Source organism: Callospermophilus lateralis, chromosome 5 (assembly GCF_048772815.1).
Source record: "Callospermophilus lateralis isolate mCalLat2 chromosome 5, mCalLat2.hap1, whole genome shotgun sequence".
NCBI classification, from domain to species: domain Eukaryota; kingdom Metazoa; phylum Chordata; class Mammalia; order Rodentia; family Sciuridae; genus Callospermophilus; species Callospermophilus lateralis.
Window position 1 is genome coordinate 74,285,374 of NC_135309.1, and position 21,853 is coordinate 74,307,226.

General features: G+C 35.2%; 1 protein-coding gene across 1 annotated transcript in view; it reads right to left on the reverse strand.

Annotated features, from left to right (window-relative positions):
- The window catches only part of Ctnna1 (catenin alpha 1), a 170,428-nt gene that overhangs the window by 107,835 nt on the left and 40,740 nt on the right, over positions 1–21,853 (reverse strand). Inside the window, exons 4-6 of the mRNA XM_076856886.2 lie at positions 3,675–3,841; positions 3,017–3,136; positions 428–697 (exon numbers count right to left, since the gene is read on the reverse strand). Of these exons, the coding sequence (XP_076713001.1) occupies positions 428–697; positions 3,017–3,136; positions 3,675–3,841 (557 nt within the window). The remainder of the gene's footprint in view (positions 1–427; positions 698–3,016; positions 3,137–3,674; positions 3,842–21,853) is intronic.

A 21,853-nucleotide genomic window follows, 5' to 3' on the forward strand; every position in this document is an offset into this window, starting at 1 on the left:
ACCTTATCTCAAAATAAAAAGGACTGGAGGTCTGGGGTTGTAGCTCATTGGCAGAGCACTTGCCTAGCATTTGTGAGGCACTGGGTTGGATTCTCAGAACCGCATATAAATAAATGAATAAAATAAAGGTCCATCAACAACTAAAAAAAATTTTAAGTGGGGGGAGGGGAAGCTGGAGAAGTAGCCCTTGGGTTTACTTCTCAGAACCAAAAAAAAAGGGAAGAAAAAAAGAAGAAGAATGACCTCATAGGAAATACTTGTTGCAAAAAAGAATCCCGAAATTCAATCCAAGCTAAGAAAAAAGATAAATGCTTTAAACCAAGTTATGATTAAGTAGACTGATGATTCTTCTACTTATATCACAAATCTAAGTGTCATCTTTTGCAGACTGGTGAGAGTCTGAAGTTTCCTCTCAAGTGTAACTTACATCAAAGTTATTGAGAGCATATGCCAATTCTCCTCCTCCTCCACCCTGATGCTGGGAGGTATCATCTGATGCGGTAGACTGGGCTGCATTGGAGATGCCTGTGACTGCCTGTTGAAGCTGCTTGTATATCAAATCCCGGTTGGCCTTATAGGCTGCGACATCCGGATGTTGTAGACATGCCTGGGATGCAGTATAGAGGATCGGAACATTTTTCTGCAGGATTCCTCTAGCTGCGGCCATCTGATCACGATGGCCCACATCTTTCAGTTCCTACAAGAGTAAAATAAGAAAATGGAACATTCTTTATGTGGGTTAGAGTCACATGAAAATTTGCTGGTACAGGCAGTAAAGTTAAGAGTTCTACCTATCAGACACATTACTTTCATTAACAATCTAACTTCAATTATTTTCATTAACAATCTGACTTGAAAGTTAAGCACAAAAGAATGAGTTAATATGTTGTGTTTGAGCTTTAAAATCACAGAAATCTGGATTTAAATATCCTAGTCTACTTTTTCCTGGCTATTGTGACCTTATTTTACACTTTGTGCTCAGTTTCTCCCTCTGTAAAATATGAGCAGTAACAGAAGCTCTTTTGTTGTTTGGGGGAATAAATGGGATAATGCATATAAAGCACCTAGCATAGCACAGTAAAAACATAAAACTACTTAGCATCTTGATTATAATTATACATAGATATCTGTACCTATTCCAGCAAACCAAAATATAAAAATCATTTTGACACACATTTAAACAAAGTAAGATAATAAGGATTTGTTAAGTTACACAAGTCAATTAGAAGAGTTTGGGGAAATCTGGAGCAGAATAACATAGTTATATGTGAACTATGCGAAACCACCTACGTGAGGATGTACCCAGTTATTCTCACAAGTACAGAACTCCTCTCCCCTCTGATAACCCAAAGACTAAGACACAGAACCCTAAAACACAGAACCAAACTTTCCTTACCCAATAAAATTCAGCAGTACACAAGTCATTAAATCATAGAGTTGAGGTTCATATGCTCTTATTATTTTAATCCATGATTATAATATTCTGAATAGATATAGTCTTAAGTGAAAAAATCCTTTTCTATTTCCTGTACCCCACACTACTGATACAACAAAAGGATCTGAGGTTTACAATTTTTCAACTTTTAATAAAATATTTACTTTGTGTATATTTGTGCATAGGGAACGGACAGATGATAACTTTAGTACTGCTTTCATTATGAACACTGTTTATTGAAAGGGTTAAGTTTGGTTTCTAAGCAATAGGTTTAGAAGAAAGAATTTTTAAGAGAGGAAAAAAATAACAAGGAAAAAAAAAGTCAATAGGGTTTCCTTCATATTATTTCTTCTTTATTCTGTTTATGAGTAAAATCATACAGCACTCATCTTTCTGTGCCTAGTGTATTTCACTTAGCATAATGATCTCCTGTTAACACTATGCTATGCACATGACACTTTTTTGTTCTTTTTTATGATGGAGAGTATTAATCCATGTATATACTACATTTTCTTTATCAATTATTCATTTTACTGTTGGCTATTTTCAGTGAAAAAATACCCACCTCCTCTATTCAAGGAGTTGGGTTTCCCGTACAGACAGTACAAGATATCCTAATTGATAAGAGTATTAGGTAATAATAACAATTCATCCTTTCAGATATTGTTTTCTTTTAAATATGCTTTAGTTGTTGATAGACCTTTATTTTATTTACTTATTTATATACATGGTGCTGAGAAGCAAACCCAGCACCCCACACATGGTAGGCAAGCACTCTACCTCTGAGCCACAACTCCAGCCCCTCAGAGATTGTTTTAATATAAGAAAAGTAGTTGCTGGGTAGGGGGTGTAGCTTGGTGGTAGAACACTTATCTAGAATACAGAAGGCACTGGGTTCAATCCTTGGCACCATCCTTGAGGCGGGGAAGTAGAATAAGTTTCATCAGTACTTGAGGAGTTATAAAAAAGCTGGATGGCAATGCATGTATCCTTGCAGAACACAAACCTAAAATACAAAGTATCCCAACAGAAAAGACAGAGGAAGGATTTCAAAGACCCCAACAGCAAAAATACCAAACAGGCTGTGGAACTTGAAAAAAATGAGAATAATGATCCACATGCCACACACAACAAAAACTACTAGTAATGATTATAAGAGCCACTTTAAAAGTGACAATGCAGCAGGGAGGGTCTCAGATGTAGAAATAACTTTAATATGTTTTAACTTGTTTAGGTTTCCTAAAGATCTAAATTCTACTAATTAAATTCTACTAAAACTCACATTAATACTTGAACACATATAACAAAGGCCAATCACCTCCCCATATATGTCTTCATCAAAAATGATAAACTACTTAAAATTTTCACAAAATTAAAATGAGAGAATAACATGATTACAACTTTATTATAATTATACTTCTGTTAAGAGCACAATACCGAACTGATACCTTAGTTTAAATATTTTAATTAAACTGTATTAGCAGAGCAAGATAATGGTACCATCAGAAAACGTAGGCAAAATGTTTTTTTTTCCCCACTAAATATAAACAATTTTAAAATATCCCCAAATAATGACTGTACCTGTTGTCTTTTAGCTGCCATAATGTTCAGCTTATCTACTTCAGGTTTCAGGGCTTTATACTGTATTCCTAAATCTTGTTCATTGCCAGCATTCCTCAGTTTCAAGATACCATCTTCTACCTAAAAAAACACAATCCCAAAAAAACAAAAGTTCTGACTTACAAGTCTATAGATAATGATATGTTTGGTATGGTATCTGAGAATATTTTTTAATTCCTTTTAACAACTACTCAAAAGCAATTCAAAGTTAAATCTCTTGAGCTGCTATGGACCTCCTATTACATGGATGCTTTACAAAAGGTAGAAAGGACATATAGTAGTAATATTGGTCTCTATCTAAAAGTGTACAATTTAATGTATCTTAGTTTTTCAATTCTACCAATGCAAGGAAATGTTTAATCAGTACTGCAAAGAGGTCTAAACAATACCTTTGCTACAAGTTCTTCCTTAGAATCAAGACAACACTGGCTCATAGGAGGGCCCAGATCATATATACTTGAAAAAGTAGTAAGCATAAACTAAACAAAAACATGCATGGTCCATTTAGATAAACTTCAAAACCAAAACTAAAACCTAAGAACTGATGAACTAAGAATGGCCACCATCAGCTTCACTATGATACACAAAGAACAAATTACAAACATAGGCCCATACTTACAACTTTCAGCTGAACAAGTAGTTTGTAGACATCTGCCATATCAGCCAAAATCAGCAGCCGGGTAACAGCAGAGAGCAAAGCTCGAGCTGCCCGAACCATATTGCCTCGCTTCACAGAAGAGCAGGGATCATCTGCAAACTCTCCTGCAGCACTCTTCATCAAATCTCCTGTTTTACAGAATGGGGGTTAAAAAAAAAAACAACTCAGCAGTGATTAAATTGAATGGCCGATCAATATTTTAAAAAATAGTCCAAACTCTATATGTCATACAAGATTTTAGTATAGGGGTCATCATTTTTGTTGCTTGCTCTTCTTTCTTAAGTAACAACTACCATTGAAACAAGCACCCTCATATGGTACCAATGAAAGCAAAATATCCAAAAAGTGACTTGCACTATTATCAAAAGACTTAAAAATAGTTCTTCCCTTTGATCTAATGATAATATGCTTTTTCAAAAAGCTATTACTAAAGAAGTGAAAAAAAAAAAACACTTAAGATTTGAAGGGGAGAGGAAAAAACACTAATCAAATGCAATCTACACCCACATCCACAGAATAATTCAGAAATACAACCACCACTGGGTATACCACCACATTTCCCTAACCATCCCAACTATCTAATTTCTACTTTCCTAACAAAGATTCTTTGATATCTGAAAATTCAGAGTTCAGTCACTGGTTCTTTCATTTCTCTTATAGCAAAACACTACCAATAGGTCAAATGCTCAACAATAAGAAACTAGTTAAGTAAATTATGGTGAGGCTACAACTATTATAAAAATATTAGCATATGAAAAATGTAAAGGTTTATGATAGAATCTTAAGCAGAAAAATATGAAATTCCAAATGTATGTAATCTGTGGCGTTTTTTTTGTTGTTGTTGTTGTTTAAAGAAAAAACTGCAGTAAAAAGGCAACTAAATGTTATTACTAGGTTACATTCTGCCTCTTAATATTATTTTGTACTTATGAAACCAGATTCTATAATAAACTGGTTATTGCGTCTATAATTTTAAAAATTAAACTTGAAACATAAAATAGACTTTATCATAGTTGTTAAGAATATCCAGGGCTGGGGATATATAGCTCAGTTGGTAAAGTGCTTTGCCTCCCATGCACAAGGCCCTGGGTTCAATCCCCAGCACCACCAAAAAAAAAAAAAAAAAAAAAGAATATCCATAAGCTCATAGCATAAGCTCAACTCACAATAGCTAAACTATAGAAACAACCTAGGTGACCTTCAATAGATGAATGGATTTTTAAAAGGAGTGTGTGTGGGGGGGTGTAAAATGGAATATTACTCAGCCTTAAGGAAGAATGAAATTATGACATTTGCCAGTAAAGGGATGGAGCTATAGAATATCATGTTAAGGGTTGGGATTGTGGCTCAGCGGTAGAGCGCTCGCCTAGCACGGGCAGGACCCGGGTTCGATCCTCAGCACCACATAAAAAAATAAAGGCATTGTGTTGTGTCCATCTACACCTAAAAAATCCGGGGAAGAATAGCATTACTTTAGACTAGATAGAGAGGAGTGAAGGGAAGGGAGGGGGTGAGTAGATAGGAAGGATATGTGGGTAGGAAGGATAATAGAATAAAACAGACATTATTACTTTATGTACATATATGACTGCACAACCAATGTGATTCTACATGTATAATCAGAAAAATGAGAAATTATATCCATTTATGTATGATATATCAAAGTGCATAAACGTTTTCTACTGTCATTTATACGTAATTAGAATAAATTTTAAATTTTTTTTAAAAAAAGAATATACAGGGCTGGGGTTGTGGCTCAGCGGTAGAATGCTCACCTACCTACCTCCTCAGCACCATATAATAAATAAATAAAATAAAGGTATTGTGTCCAACTACAACTAAAAAATAAATATTTTTTTAAAAAAGTATATACAACATATACAATCCTGAGTTCAAGAATTTATTTATAAGAGGGACAGGAACAATAGAATGAATCAGATATTATGACCCTATGTATATATATGATTACACAATTGGTGTAATACTACATCATGTACAACCAGAAGAATGAGAAGTTAGACTTCATTTATGAAAAATGTATCAAAATGCATCTACTGTCATGTATAACTCTTTAGAGCAATTTTTTTAAAATAAAAAAGAATTTATTTACATTATTTCCTGGAAACTTATACAAATTTTACTTTGTTTTATTAATTTCTATTGATAAGCATTTCAGGTAATTATTATGCCTCCCTCCTCCTCCTTTTTTTTTTTTTTTTTTTTTTTTGGTACCAGGAAGTGAACCACTGTGTTACATCTGGTCTTTTTTGTATTTTATTTAGAGACAGGGATTCACTGAGTTGCTCAGCGCCTCTCTTCTGCTGAGGCTGGCTTTGCACTCGTGATCCTCCTACCTCAGCCTCCTAAGCTATTGGGATTACAGTATACGCCACTGTGCCTGGCTATACCTCCCTTCTTATAGCTGGAAGCACATAGAGGGCCAGGGCTATGTCTTGTCCACTGGTATTCTGATGGTCGTTGTATGATGTTATCTTTGGGGTCCTGGAAAAGCACTTACTCTCTTTCTCTGCTGAGTATATCCACTGTAGATTAAAGCCTAAAAGCCATTCTCTTTCTCATTTCCATGTATTTTGTTTGTTTGTTTTATTTTAAGGGCGATTTTCAAAAAAGTAAACTATTTCTCAACACATCAGAATTTCTATCAACTTTAGTTGTACAATATGAGCTTAGAAGGGGGAAAAAAATTAAGTTACCTCAGATTCATACATCAATTAGACTTAAAAGCTCTATAGAATACTAAGAGTAAAGATAAGCTCTGCATATTTATCAGGTCAGAAATAATTCATGATGAAGAACTCTGCAGATGAAAGGTTTTCCTATATCTGATATATGCCTCCCTTATATCTTTAAAAAGATACTGACATATGGCAGTCATGTAAATTCATAACATTAACAATGATGTCTCAGGGTATTTTTAAAAAATGATTTATAGCTGGGTGCGGTGGCGGACACCTGTAATCCGAGCAGCTTGGGAGGATGAGGCAGGAGGATCACGAGTTCAAAGCCAGTCTCAGCAATTTAGCAAGGCCTTAAGCCGCTCAGTGAGACCCTGTCTTTAAATAAAATACAAAATAAGGCTAGGGATGTGGTTCAGTGGTTGAATGCCCCTGAGTTCAATCCCTGGTGGCCGCCCCCCCCCCAAAAAAAAAGATTTATTTATTCAACAAATATGAGCACCCACCACACATCAAGGACTATATTAGGGACTAGCAGTATGTCCACAACAAACAGCCCATGCTTTCATAGAGTTCTATGAGATATCAAAGAAGGAAGCACTAACAACCAGTTTGGTGAAGAAGTAAAATGTTAACAGGTACATGGAAGGTATTCTGAACTGAACCCAACTTGCAAAAGATAGGAAGGATTTTGGCAGAAGAATTAAGAGTTACCACTTCAAGTAGAATGAACATAATAATGTGCAACATTTATTAAATTAATTTTATCAATTATACAGAAAGTAGGTGGCATTAGCCCTTTTTAAGAATGAGGCAACTAGGGCTGAGGATATAACTCAGTTGGTAGAGTGCTTGCCTTGCATGCAAAAGGTCCAGGGTTCAATCCCCAGCACCACACACACACACACACACACACACACACACACAAAGGCAACTAATGCTTATACAGGTCAAATAACTTAATCCCTGTCACCAAACTAGTGAATGATAGACCAGGATGTGCAATGCCAATACTACCATTCTTAGAACCAAGCTGAGGAACATAATAAGATACAATTGGAACCTGAATTCTTTAATCTAACTGAAAAGTGAGGGCTGTACACAGGAGAGAAAGAAGTAATGGATAGAAAGGCCATGGACAAACAGAATTCAATAAAGAATCCTTGAGCTAGAGGAAGTCAAACTCATGGAAGGAGAAAATTAACCTAATCTTACATACAATAAACCTGACCAGAAAGAGGCATCAGAAAGCTGCAGTGGTGAACTAGGAAAGAATAATAGAAAATTTTAAAGGCAGGGGTCAAAAGATCTATTAACTTTTGATTATAAAGTATTAAGAAGAAACCAACAAAAATTAAAGATTCCAAGCTAGGGTTGTCTTAAAAGTGAGAAGGGGACAAGCAAGAGCTGAATGACAGCATATAAATTGAGAGAAATTAAAAAGGAGAAGGGGTGGGGGAAGGTGTGTGGTTACGGTGGCACATGCCTACAACTGCAGCTACCTGGAAGGCTTAGTTGAGAAAATCACTAACTTGTTTTTGTTTTTGTTTTTGTTTTTTGGAGGTGAAGTCTTACTGTGTTGCCCAGGCTAGCATCAAGTATAATATTATACCCAAGTATAATAATTATATATATTATACATAATATATATATATATATATATTATTATACCTAAGTATAATTATTATACCTCAAAATGTATACATGAAGGCTCATGGCAGCTTTAGTCATAATAGTTAAAAAGCCAAACACCCATCAATTAATGAATGGCTAAACAAATTGTAATATATCCCTATATATAACAATAAAAAATAACAAAGTGCTGCTTCATTACCAAAGTACTGGTACATTACCCAGTGGGGTAAATCTCTTTTGATTGCCTCAATTCTTCCTTGAATGTGTATCTACATTGCTAAATAAACCTCTTCTGTGCCTTTAAAATAGAGAGAAAATAACAATCACACAAAGTTAAAGAAGTCTGTCACAAAAAAGCCACAAATTGTACCATTCCATTTGTATGAAATTTCTACAACAGGCAAATCTAGAGACAAAAAGTAGATATATTAGTGGTTGCAGACAGGGTAATGGGGTAGGAGTATCAGAACTTAATGTTAATAGATACAACAGGATTTTTCTCTGAGGTGATGAAAATGTCAGATTACACAGGGGTGATGGCTATACAACCTTGTGAATGTACTAAGAACTAATCACTTATATACTTTATAAGGGGTAAATTTTATGGTATGTGAATTATGATATTAACAAGGGGGGAAAACATCAAATGTAATAACATGAATGAGTACAGGTCTTGGAGCTAAAGGCCTAGATTTTGTTTTTTTCATTTACCAGCTACACAACTGGACTCCATACGCTTGTTTCCTCTCTAAAATGTGAAGAATACCCCACTGTGACCATCTATTAAAATAATATGAGAGATTGGGGAATGTAGCTATGTAGCTTGATAATAGAGCTCTTGACTAGTGAGGTCCTGGGTTCAATTCCCAGCATCAAAATAATAATAATAATTTTAAAATGTCTAATTCACTACTTTGTAACAGGAGAGACAACATAGGGTATATATTTGGTATATATTTTTAAAACTAGTATTATTAGGTAAAACAAAATCAAAAATCAGAGAAACGGTCTTCAATTTGTTTTATGAATATTCTTCTGTTCAAAGGTCATCTTTAAGGATCAGAAACTATAGTGTTTTTTTTTACCACTAAATAGGTGGTGGTTTACACAGTTGTAAAACAGAAATAATAACATTAATAATCTTTGTTAGTAGCATAAGACTATAAAAATATTCAGACAGGCTGAAACAGTGCAAAGTGATCTTAATCATCAATGGAAAAATTATGATTGTGCCGTAACCATTAAAATTTTTTGTCAACATATTAAAAACTCCTTTATTATTACAAACATATACGTATTTAATAAACTAAGTTAACTTTACAGTACACTGAGAATTTGTTATCATTGTTGTTGTTAAGTTTAAGGCTAAAAACTTTTTGTTAACAATGACAACAACAACAAAAAAAGCTCTCAAAAGTAGTATTAACAATGCTTCCTTGCCACATATCCAGTCCATTTTTATTTTGAGACAGGATCTTGCTAAATTGCCAAGACAGTCCTCAAATTTGCAATACTCCTGCCTCAACCTCCTCAGTCACTGGGATTACAGATGTAATCCCACTATATATCCCAATACCATATCCAGCTCTTAATCTTTTCATTTTCAAGTTCATAAATTATCTACAAGAGTTCCTTTAACATGACATTTTTTATGACATCACTTTCTCTTGAACATCATTTTTCCTTTTCATTACAATCACTTTCCTCACATAAGTGAAGGACTGTTCCTTCAGCAAATTCCTTTGGCACTTACCTAGGATTTTAAACAGCAACAGAATAAACATGACTGAGGTTGGCTATTTCATCCATTTTTCTTCTATTCAATTTATAATTTTTCATTTCTTTGCCTGAGCATCCATTTTTTTGTTGGTTAATTTCCTCTTTTAATTCTCTACTTTTGTAAAATGGTTCTAGTGGGTTTATTACTGGAAGGGAAGGACAACACAACTACACACTCTACATAAACTGATAGATGCACAATGAACAATCAACAAACTGGAAAGAGTGACATAATTGGTCACTGACCATAATATGAATCAGTTATTTATGTGGCAATATGTATACTTCAGAGCTAACAGCAAGATTAGTACTTACTTTATGCAAATCTTCACTGTTAATTAGTATACTGTGGTAACTAAATTTTGAACTATGGTATTGGGGGACTGGTGGTATTTAACTAAATGTTGGTAACTGAAAATGTGCGCACATCAGAACCTTGCAAAGCCAGAACTGCCTGTGCCCACTTTCCAGGGCTGTGGAGATGAAACCAAATGCTCTAGGACACACAAAGTACTCAGCAGAGTCCAGAGAGCAGTGCCTAGCACTGCCATACTTTTTATTATCACAACTGGAATTAATAACAAATATTAAGAGTGGGGAGAGACAAAAGGAGACTCACAATGCCCAACTGAAGAATGAATATTCTGGGCCAAAGACAGAAGCACACACAATCAGGACCACAGGAGGAGGTAAGGGCCAAGTGGAATAAATGGCAGTTCCAGGACCCTCAAATGAAAAGTAAATGCAAAATAGCAAGAGGCTTCTAAACAGTATGAAGTTTGACAATGTTGAAAAATCCCAGTTTTTTCAGAAGTTCCTCTGGTTCTCTGATAAAATCTGAGCAGGATGGAGATAAAAAAGGGAATAAACTTCAAGTGAATGAAAGAATTAGAAGACACAGGTAAGGGCTCAAATTAGGCCAAACAGAATGAATTTTATTTATTTTTTTAATATTTATTTTTTAGTTATGTTCGACACCATACCTTTGTTTTATTTATTTATTTTTATGTGGTGCTGAGGAATGAACTCAGGGCCTCACGTGTGCTAGGCGAGTGCTCTACCACTGAGCCACAATCCCAGCCCCCAGAATGAATTTTAAAAAGACTGTTAAATCTACAGTCCATCTAAATGAATCTAAACTCTTCAAAGACTAAGTTACATTTAAAGGAACAAATGATACCTGGCAATTTTAACAATCACATAACCTTGACATGCTGACTCTCAAATTTTTCACCAACTCTAACTTTCTTTTCATCATAACCTCCTCCTTCCTCTAAGTTGTAATTCCTAACCCAGTTCATTCTTCAGCTACAATGATATGGTTCCAAAATAACAACAGATCAATGACAGCAAACAACTGAAACTGGAAGGAAGAAGCCAGGTAAACTAAACACATTAGCCAGGCATGGTGGTGCACGCCTATAATCCCAGAGACTTGGGAGGCTAATGCAGGAGAATACCAGACTCTTTATCTCAAATAAAATAAAAAGGTCTGGGATAGAGGGTCTCTGGTTCAATGGCTAGTACTAGTGAAAAAAAAAAATTTATATCCAACCTATTCTTTCAGCTCAAAGGCACATTGGCAAGTTCTTAAACTGTTTAGCTAACATATTAATAATGAAAAATACATTTTAAAAAAGCACGCTAGGGGGTTGGGGTTGTGGCTCAGAGGTAGAGCGCTTGCCTAGCATATGTGAGGCACTGGGTTCGATCCTCAGCATCACACAAAAATAAAATAAAGGTATTGTGTCCACCTACAACTAAAAAAATAATTTGTTTTTTAAAAAAAGCACACTAAATTATGAATTAAAACATCCAAATTTTCCCTCTTCACAAAACTATGGACAAACATGTAAGTAAGCCCATAGCTAAGAACAAGATCTTCATTCTTTTGCTCAATGGTAATCCCTTGTAAAAAGAACATGACAAAGGGCTGGGGCTGTAGCTCAGTGGTAGAGCACCTGCTTCGCATGTGTAAGGCACTGGGTTCAATCCCCAGCACCACATTAAATAATAATAATAAAAATAATTAAGATAGTATGTCCATCTACAACTAAAAAAATAAATAAAAATAAGAACACGACAATAACATGGATGAGATTTCTTTTAAAAGTATTTTTACAAAATCAAATGCAAAAATAAATCAAAAAATTTTTAAAAGGTAACTATCAATTAGCCTTAGCACATTTCTAGGAGTTCAAAAGCTCTCTTCACACAAAAGGGTAAACTAGCAAACTAAAACAAAGAGGAGATCTGTCCAGGGTCTCATGCAAGCAGTAAAAGCTTAGGACATAGTTAGGTCTTCTGGCTTTGTCCCAATTGCCACCAGTCAACTACACAACATCTAATATTAACTAAAATACAAAGGAGATTAAATTTAAGAGAACCCACTACCATCTGCCATGAGATCAGATCTATCACCCCCTGCTGTTTTCTCCTAAGTTGGGGATAAAATTTCAACTCTTCTGGAGTTCAAAACAATAACAAAGACTAATTGCAAAGGAAGAAAAACAAAAAAAAAAATCCCCCAAAGTTATTTATTGGAACAGGACAAGTTCAAGACCTTTCTGAAGCATCAAATATCTTAACTAAATCCCCCTTGAAAAGACAGGCTTGAATTGGGGGGAGTGGGGACACGTACATGCGGGAACGAGAGAGGGGAACGAGAGACAGAAAAAGAGAACATTAAAAAAGGCTACAGAATACAACAGTCATTAATAAGTATTATGTAAAAATGTGGATGTGTAACCGATGTGATTCTGCAACTTGTATTTGGGGTAAAATGGGAGTTCAAAACCCACTTGAATCAAATGTATGGAAGATGATATGCCATGAGCTTTGTAATGTTTTGAACAACCAATAAAAAAATAAAAATAAAATTTAAAAAAAAAAAGGCTACAGTTTTTGTTTTTGTTTTTAACTTGAGCCTAAAAGATGTGACTTATTCTATCATGTTGCTCCTTTAAAATAAAGAATGTTACAAGGGTAAGTTAATGAGTATGTATTACCTTTCTTCCAGAACATTACCTGGCATAGATAAAACAAGGTTTTAGAATTGATCTGAATTGATCTGAATCCCACCTTCACTATCTGATGGCTGTGTGACTTTGGGTTGATTCATCTCGACTATTTGTCTCTTTTTCAAAATAGAAATACCATCTCCCCATCTGAATTTTTTGAAAATTAAATGAGATAATATATGTAAACAAATACTTCCATGCACCCCTTCCACTTTCTCATCTACTTTTTTTCAATTCTTAAATCTATTCAGAACATGGTCATTAGCCACATACCAATCGGTTTTTACATTTTTAGAAATAAAGTCATGCTAGCAAGTTTCCTAAAGAATACAGTAAATATTGGCTTTCTGTTTGAAATGCTGAAGCAGTGAGGAGGAGACAAACTTCTTCATTCTTACCCTCCATGGTACAAATCCAGGGAGAAAGAATGAAACCATCCTCTTGTGGTAATAGCTACAAAACTTCAGTAACTTCGCTTTGCTGAATCTTAGTTTTTCAATGTAGTTTTATTTTGTTTGTTTAAGACCTTTCCAAACTAAGCTTAGATTCCTTTCAATTCTCAGGTACTGATCACCTGTCTATCTTACTTATCCCATTAACAGCTTCATATCCCAAAAGCCTAAAAACTCCAAGGACCCAAAACAGGTTGAATAAAATTATACCTTTTTTCTAAAACAATATTAAGGATACTTTTGACCTGTTCCATGACCAGAACTTTACTAACTCTAACGTCCAGAAAGAAACATGAATTTTTCAGCTTAGTAGAGGAATATGGCTTATCTTCTATAAATTACACGAACTTTCCCAGACCAGATGACTTTATTAGTGAAAAGTTTTGTTCATTTCCACTTTAAATAGCAAATATAAAACAATCAATGTTATACAGTGAAAACAGAGATTATAATGTGTTTATGACAAAAGCAAGTCTTGGAACAGACCACAACCAACATACACCAAAATATTGACAATTTATCACAAGGTAGTACGTATGGCCTGATATGTAATTATTTTCTTAACTTCCTATAATGAATATACTTTTAAAGAAAAAAGTTTTTAAATGATGACAAAGTTAAAAGTATGTTTCATGTGTACAATGCATAAAATTCAGGTGTTGAAATCTGTTTTCTAAGATATAAACTACGCTAGGTAACTTCCAAAATGTAAAGCATACATTACTAAATGTTTTTCAAAAACTTTATAAAAATCAGTCATCTTGAGAGACTTATCTAAAATATGAGTTATTGTAGGTATTTGCAGCCCCAATCTCATCATTTTTATTTTCTGTATACAGCTACTGCAGAGAGACTTTAGGAAGGCCTTTACTTCTCCCCCAGCCCTTCTACCCCATTTACTTATTAATTAATTTATTTACCCATACTGAGGATGGAAACCAAGGGCACTCTGCCACTGAGCTACATCCCCAGCCATTTTTTTTTTTTTTTTTTTTTTTTTTTTTGGTACTGGGGAATTGAACCCAAGGGCTCTTAACTAATGAGCCATATCCCCAGTGCTTTTAATTTTTTATTTTGAAATGGGGGTCACAATAAGTTGCTGAGGCTGGCTTTGAATTTGCAATCCTCCTGCCTCAGCCTCATGAGACTTTGGGAATATAGGTGTGTACCACTGTACCCAGCAAAAAGAACATTTTTTGAGAAAATATTGTTTATTAACAACTGCCAACAGAGAAAAGATATTTTAAGACATCCACCTGAATGTTTATTTTAAAACCAGCAAAAACAGTCCTGTGTTAAAATAACAAAACCTTTCAGGTGAAGAATTTGCGTTCTATCAACCGTCTTAAATGTGTTCGAATTATTCATCTCAGGATCAGATTCATGGCTATATGAGGAATTCTGATTCCCTCCTCCCACTGATTTGAGATGACCTTTGCTTGAGTTATTTTGTTCTCTGTAACTCAAAATGATTTTAACACACTCAAATCTTTTTCTATTGGCACTAAAATAGACATGTAGACCAATGGTACAAAATAGAAGACAGAGACAAACCCACATAAATACAGTTATCTCATTCTAAACAAAGGAACCAAAAACATACATTGGAGAGAAAATAGTCTCTTCAACAAATGGTGCTGGAAGAACTGGAAATTCATATGCAGCAAAATGAAACTAAACCTCTGTCTCTCCATGCACTAGATCAAGGACCAAGTAATTAGACCAGAGACCCTGTGTCTAATAGAGGAAAAAGTAGGCCCAATCTTCATCACGTCAGATTAGGCCCCCACTTCTTTAACAAGACTTCTAAAGCACAAAAAATAAAATCAGAATTAGTAAATGAAATGGATTCAAACTATAATGTCGCTTCTCAGCAAAAGAAACAATCAATGAGATGAAGAGAGAGCCTACATTTTGGGAGCAAATTTTTGCCACACACACATCAGATAGAGCACTAACTCCAGGATATATAAAGAACTCAAAAAACTTTACACCAAAAAAACAAACAACTCAATGGGCTAAGAAGCTGAACAGACACTTCTCAGAAGATATACAATTGGTCAAAATATATGAAAAAATGTTCAACATCTCTAATTAGAGAAATGCAAATCAAAACTACTCTAAGATTTCATCTCTGGGGCTGGGTTGCAGCTCAGGGGTAGAGGGCTCGCCTAGCATGTGTGAGGCCCTGGGTTCAATCCTCAGCACCACATAAAAATAAATAAAATAAAGGTATTGTGTCCAACTGCACTAAAAAATAAATATTAAATTAAAAAATTTTAAAAAAGATTTCATCTCACTCCAGCCAAAATGGCAGTTATCAAGAATACAGACAACAGCAAGTGTTGGCAAGGATGTAGGGGAAAAGGCACACTCATACTTTGCTGGTAGGACTGCAAATTGGTGCAACCACTATAGAAAGCAGTTTGGAAATTCCTTAGAAAACCTGGGATAGAACCACAATTTGTCCCAGCTATCTCAATCCTTAGTCTATATCCAAAGGATTTAAAATCAGCATACTATACAATGCAGCCACATCAATGTTTATAGCAGCTCAATTCACACTAGATGCCTTCAATAGATGAATGAATAAAGAAACTAATTGTGTATACACACACACACACACAATGGAATATTACTCAGCATTAAAAGAGAATAAAATTATGGCATTTGCAGGTAAAGAAATTAAGCCAATCCCAAAAAACCAAAGGCTGAATGTTCTCTCTGATAAGTGGATGCTGATCCATAATGGGGGAGGACATGGGGAAAATAGAGGAACTTTGTGATGGGGTAAAGGGGAGGGAAGGAAGGGGAGGAAATATGGAGGCAGAAAATATGGAATAATGGATGTGTGATGGACATTACTATCCTAGGTACATATATGACTGCACATACGGTGCTATGCTACATCGTGTACAATCAGAGAAATAAAAAGTTGTGCTGCAACTGTGTACAATGAATCAAAATACATTGTGCTGTCATATATATCTAATTAAAATAAATAAAATTTTAAAAAGAAAAAATATTTTTCCTTCTCCAATAGCTCATATTCATTAATAATAGAAGCCTTCAATTTTCTAATGTAAAAGACTGTCATTATATTTATTTGTCATACTCTATATATCATATTTCTTAAGTATTTGAAAAGTGAGGTGGGGGCATGGTGGCATATACCTGTAATTCTAGTGACTTGAGAGGCTGGGGCAGGAGGATTGTAAGTTCAAGGCCAGCTTCAGCTACTTGTGAGGCCCTAAGTAACTCAGCAAGACTCTGCTTCAAAATTTAAAAAAGAGGGGCAGGGGGGCTAGGCATATGGTTCAGTGGTCAAGGACCACTGGGTTCAATCCCTGGTACCAAAAATAAAATTTTCAAAAAATTACTTTTTATAAGAATTGTAATGCATTCCACTGTTGTGTATTTTTTTTAAAAAAAACAATTAAATTTTAAAAAATTACTTTTTAGTGCTTTAGTTACACTGATAAACCTACTTTATGCCAAATTCTCTTAAACACATCTGATCAAGGGGTCTCACCAAGAAGTGACATAACCATTTTTATCTCTTTGTTATCATCCCACCAACTCTCATTTTACCAAATAATAAAAATGACAGAACCTAGAATTCACAAGATTAGTTGCCAATTTCAAGATAATCAAGTTAATATAGTCAGGTGCAATGGTGCACACCTGTAATCACAGCAACTCAGGAGCTGAGGCAGGAGGATCACAAGTTTGAGAACAGCCTCAGCAACTAGCAAGCTCTAAGCAACTTAGTGAGGCCCTGTCACAAATTTTTTTTTAAAGGGGTTTGGGGGTGTAACTGAGGATGTGGCTCAGTGGTAAAGCACCTTTGGGTTCAATCCCCAGGACCAAAAAAAGTTAATACAGCTGGATATGGTGGTACAGGTCTATAGTCCCTGTTTTCTCAGCTACTCAGGAGGCCAAGACAAGGGAACACTTGAGCCTACAAGACCATTACCAGCTTGGGCAACACACAGAGACCCTGTACCAAAAAAATAAACAAAAGTTAATAAGTATTTTCCACCCAATCCTATCTCCTACCCTCTCCCCAAATTTTTAATTAATTTTCCATAATCTGGTAGCAAAATAAGACATTTTCCACACTTGTCAATGAAGATAAACTAGCAATATGGTTACAAAGAATAACAGACTTCATAACACAACCCTTATGGGAAGAAAACAAATGATGGTGTATATCTGGCATAACCCATATACCCAGTGATATGAGGACGAACCTAAATACAACAATTGTCTCCATCTTTACCCTTTCATTATTTATTGGAGAATATTTGGCAAAAACCTCAGGCCCTTAGATAATATACCTTAGTTACAAAAAAAAAAAAAAAAAAGACAATGATTCAAATAAAAACAGACAATGATTCAAAGAATTTCTGACAGATACTTTAAAAGAACTTTCTGGGACGATAATGTCTTTTTTAATCCACAAAACTATTTATCTTTGAAAGTCAATCCAAGAAATAAACATGCAGCATCAAGTTATTTAAATATACATCAGTATAGCCTAGAAAATCTCCCAACATATCCGCCTTTCCACCCCGGGATGGACAGACAGAATGAACTTTTTTTTTTTTAAGTTAAAACAGAGTATCACACATATTCATGTTCTCATTTTCCTTACTAATTCAAGTGCACCCTGCTGCTATTCAGAAACACTCCAAAGAGAGGCACTTGCTTCCTGATTACATATTCAAATAAATGCATAACATGCATTTCAACTTGGAATCACTTTCTTAAGAAATTAACTAGAAGAAACCAAGTTACTGCAACATCATGACTGAAGTCTTGCCAAAGCCAAATTTTTATACCTAAGATAACTTCCTCAGTTACATTGTATAAATATATTAAGGCAGTAATATTACCTACTGTAACTTAAAAGTATCATTATCTGAGTTTTCTTTGTGAATTTAACAAGATAATTTTTTAAAAAACAAAGAGGAGAAATTTCAAAATGACAGGAAACATTAGAATTTAATAACTTCACTCTTCTTTCCTCACTTCCAAGTTGGCTAGAGCAGACCTCGAATCTCTGCAAAGCAGCATATGCTCACACAAGGGTAGTGATCCAGAAGCAGACAGAATCCTTGACACATCACAAGTCAAAAAAAAATATAGCCTCCACCCTGGAAACTTGAGTCTTAAGTTAGACAGACAATTTTAAGATATAAAACTCCCAGATGACAACCAGTTAATGATTTTTCTAGAATTTATATTTTGCTTTTCTTGCTCAAGTTAAATAAGGAACAAAAGAAAATGGATTAAATGGTGAGACTAGAGGTAAGGGGGATCAATAATGAACCATTTTTTTTAAATTAATCACAGTCCTGAGAAACACATGAAAGGTAAAAACTGGAGTGGAGGGCTGGAGATGTGGCTCAGTGGTTAAGCACCCCTGGGTTCAATCCCTGGTACCAAAAAAAAAAAAAAAATGGAGTGGAAGCACTTCTTACAATAGACCCAGGCAGCCAAAAGGGATCACATGAAAAGAGACATTCACAAAGTAAGAGGAGAAAACTGGATGAAAATCCTACCCAGAAGGCAAGGGGAAAGAAAAGGGAGGATAACAAATGAGAAGCCAAAACTCAAGGCAAGAATATGAGAAAAATCACCTAATTTCTTATTAGAGTTGATGAAGAAAGTTATTATACTAATCTAAAAACCAAAAAAAATAAAAAAATAAAATAAATAAAAACCTAATTAACTTTAATCTTCAAAATGTTAAATGTTCCTCCACTATTACTCTTCCAGAGCATCATTAACACGTTTTGAAAACCATACTCAGCATTCCAAAGGAGAAATATTTGTTATTTTTCTTCTGTGAAAAATGAAAGAGCCATATGTAAGATCAAGCTCATGGTTTAAACCTAAAACCACACTAACTGGACTACATGAATTAAAATGCAATCTCTCACACACCCACACAAAGCTCCTCATAGCTATGCTTTAAATCTTTACATTATGAACTCAGCAAACTGAGACTCTACTGTGCCTCCTGTCTACCTCTCAAATCCCATTCAAGGCAGTCACTGACAGTTGCTTTGTCCAAATCATATCTGCCTTTTAACATCTATATCCAGGCTGCCAATATTAGATGTGGGTACATCAGTCTGAAGTTTTCAACATTTGCACTGGACAGGAGACCAATTTTCACTTTCTTCAATCTGACTTCAGTCAGTTGCCAGGGGAAAAAATTATACATCAAGAGCTGGGCAGCCTATAGTGAATATCCTTTTTGTCAGGGAATATATACATAATTTTTCCTTAAAAATGCCTTTACAAGGGGGATCATGAACTGAAATCTATTTCCATGCTTGTATGAGTTTGTTGGGTTGAACCCAACCACTATGTATAACTATAAAACTCTTATAAAATAAACAAATAAATTTTAAAAATAAAAAAAAATGCCTTTACAAAATTCACAATGTAAACACACACACAAACACACATACTCTCTCCCCTCCCCCATATACAAGTCACTCAAGCTATATCGAAGAAGATTGCATTTATGTCCTCAACCACACCACACCATTGCTAAGAGAAGTAAAAATATGTCACTGGGAGCAGTGGTACAAACCTGAAATCCCAGCAAATCACAAGACTACAGCAGGATTGCAAGTTTGGAGGCCAACCCAGGCAATTTAGTGATACAGTGTTTCAAGATTAAAGAAAAAAAAAAAAAAATTTAAAGGGCTGGGGATGCAAGGTCCTGGGTTCAATCCCCAGTACTGCAAAAACAAAAATAAGAAAAGTATCAGTATCAATAAAAACCTTCATTCCAGCCAGGCACAAAGGCACATACCTGTAATCCCAGTGGCTTGGGAGGCTAGAAGAGGAGGATAGTGAGTTCAAAGTCGGTCTCAGCAACTTAGCTGTCTCTAAATAAAATATTAAAAAGGGCTGGGGATATGGCTCAGTGGTTAAGCGCCCCTGGGTTCAATTGCCAGTACCAAGACCAAAAAAAAAAAAAAAAAAAAAAAAAAACCTAATTCCCCAACCTTTCTTTATATCAGTGTCCTAAGAGACCATGAGTTTTAAATGATAGGTATTTCTGTAGTTTTTAAGATTTTTACTTTTAAAAGTACATGGCACAGTGACACAAGTCTATAATCCCAGTGCCTCAGGAGGTTGAGACAGGAGGATCACGAGTTAAAGGCCAGCCTGAGCAACTTAGTGAGAACCTGTCTTAAAATAAAAGGGGATGAGGATGCAGCTCAGTGGTAAAGTGTGTTCAATTCCCCAGTACCACAAAATTTCAAAAATAAAAAAATTAGACATAAGCAATATGTCTTAATTTTTTTTACTCCAAGAAAATTCCACCTTTTCTATGCCAAAAGAGTGAAAAGGGGAAATCTAAAAGATCAGCATCTCCCGCCCAAGGAGACATGTTTCAATTTTTTTTAAACCTGACAGAATTCCAATCAACAACAAAAATAACAGGGCTTCAACAAATCAACAAAGGAAAAGTTGTGTTTATAGATACCTATCACTACCTTAGGCATTCTCACACACATTATGTTTCAGATATATTACCAAACAAAAAAATGTTCAAAATCCATTAGCACCATCATGCTTTTTTTTTTTCTCTCCTTAGGAGTGCTGGAGTATCAAACCCAGGATCCAATACGCGTTAGACAAACACTCTACCACTGAACCACACACTTGCCCCCAATGATACAAAGTTTCTTTAAAGACACAAAAAGAGGGGGAAAAAAATTATTAATGGGACTATTCCAGCATCATCAAGAAAAAAAAAATTCTACACAACATCACTTTATTATACCTCTTCTTCCTTTGGAGAAGTCTTCCAAATTCCTTGCACCTAGGGTAAACATGTGACATAAACTGGCTAATCAGTCTCCTCTGGAATCAGAAACCTATTTAGGGCTGAGCATGACCCAAACAGAGGCACTTAAAGACACTGAGGAAGAAAAGTTCTTTTTCTGCAGAGATGATATAACAAGCATGATCATCTCTAATCAGTGGTAGACATATTGTCCAATATGCATACAGCATATAAGCAAAAAGGTAGCCAGGTGTGGTGGTACATTCCTATGATCCCAAGTGACTAAGCAGGCTTAGACAGGAGGAGCACAAGTTCAAGGTGAGCCTGGCAACTTAGTAAAACCCTGTCTCAAATTTAAAAAATAAGATGTAGTTCAGTGGTACAGTGCCCCTGGGAAGGAGAGGAGGAGGAAGGAAGGAGATAAGCTAAAACTGAGACTTGTGGTTAAGAAAGTCCCACATCCTCTGACTCAAAGTTACTCCTTGAATTCCCAATTATAAGTCCATAAACACCCTCTTGTCTCAAACAAGTCTGATGGGAATTTCTATAACTTGTAATTGGTTAATTGGTGAGGTTATATGAACATTAGCAAACTAAAGATAAACCTTACTAGAGAGTAATTTAGGAATATACTTTTAATGTCTAAAAACTAGGACCCTATGGAAACTTTGGGAATGGTTGCCTGAGTGTGTGTGTGTGTGTGTGTGTGTGTGTGTGTGTGTGTAAAATGTGACAGACT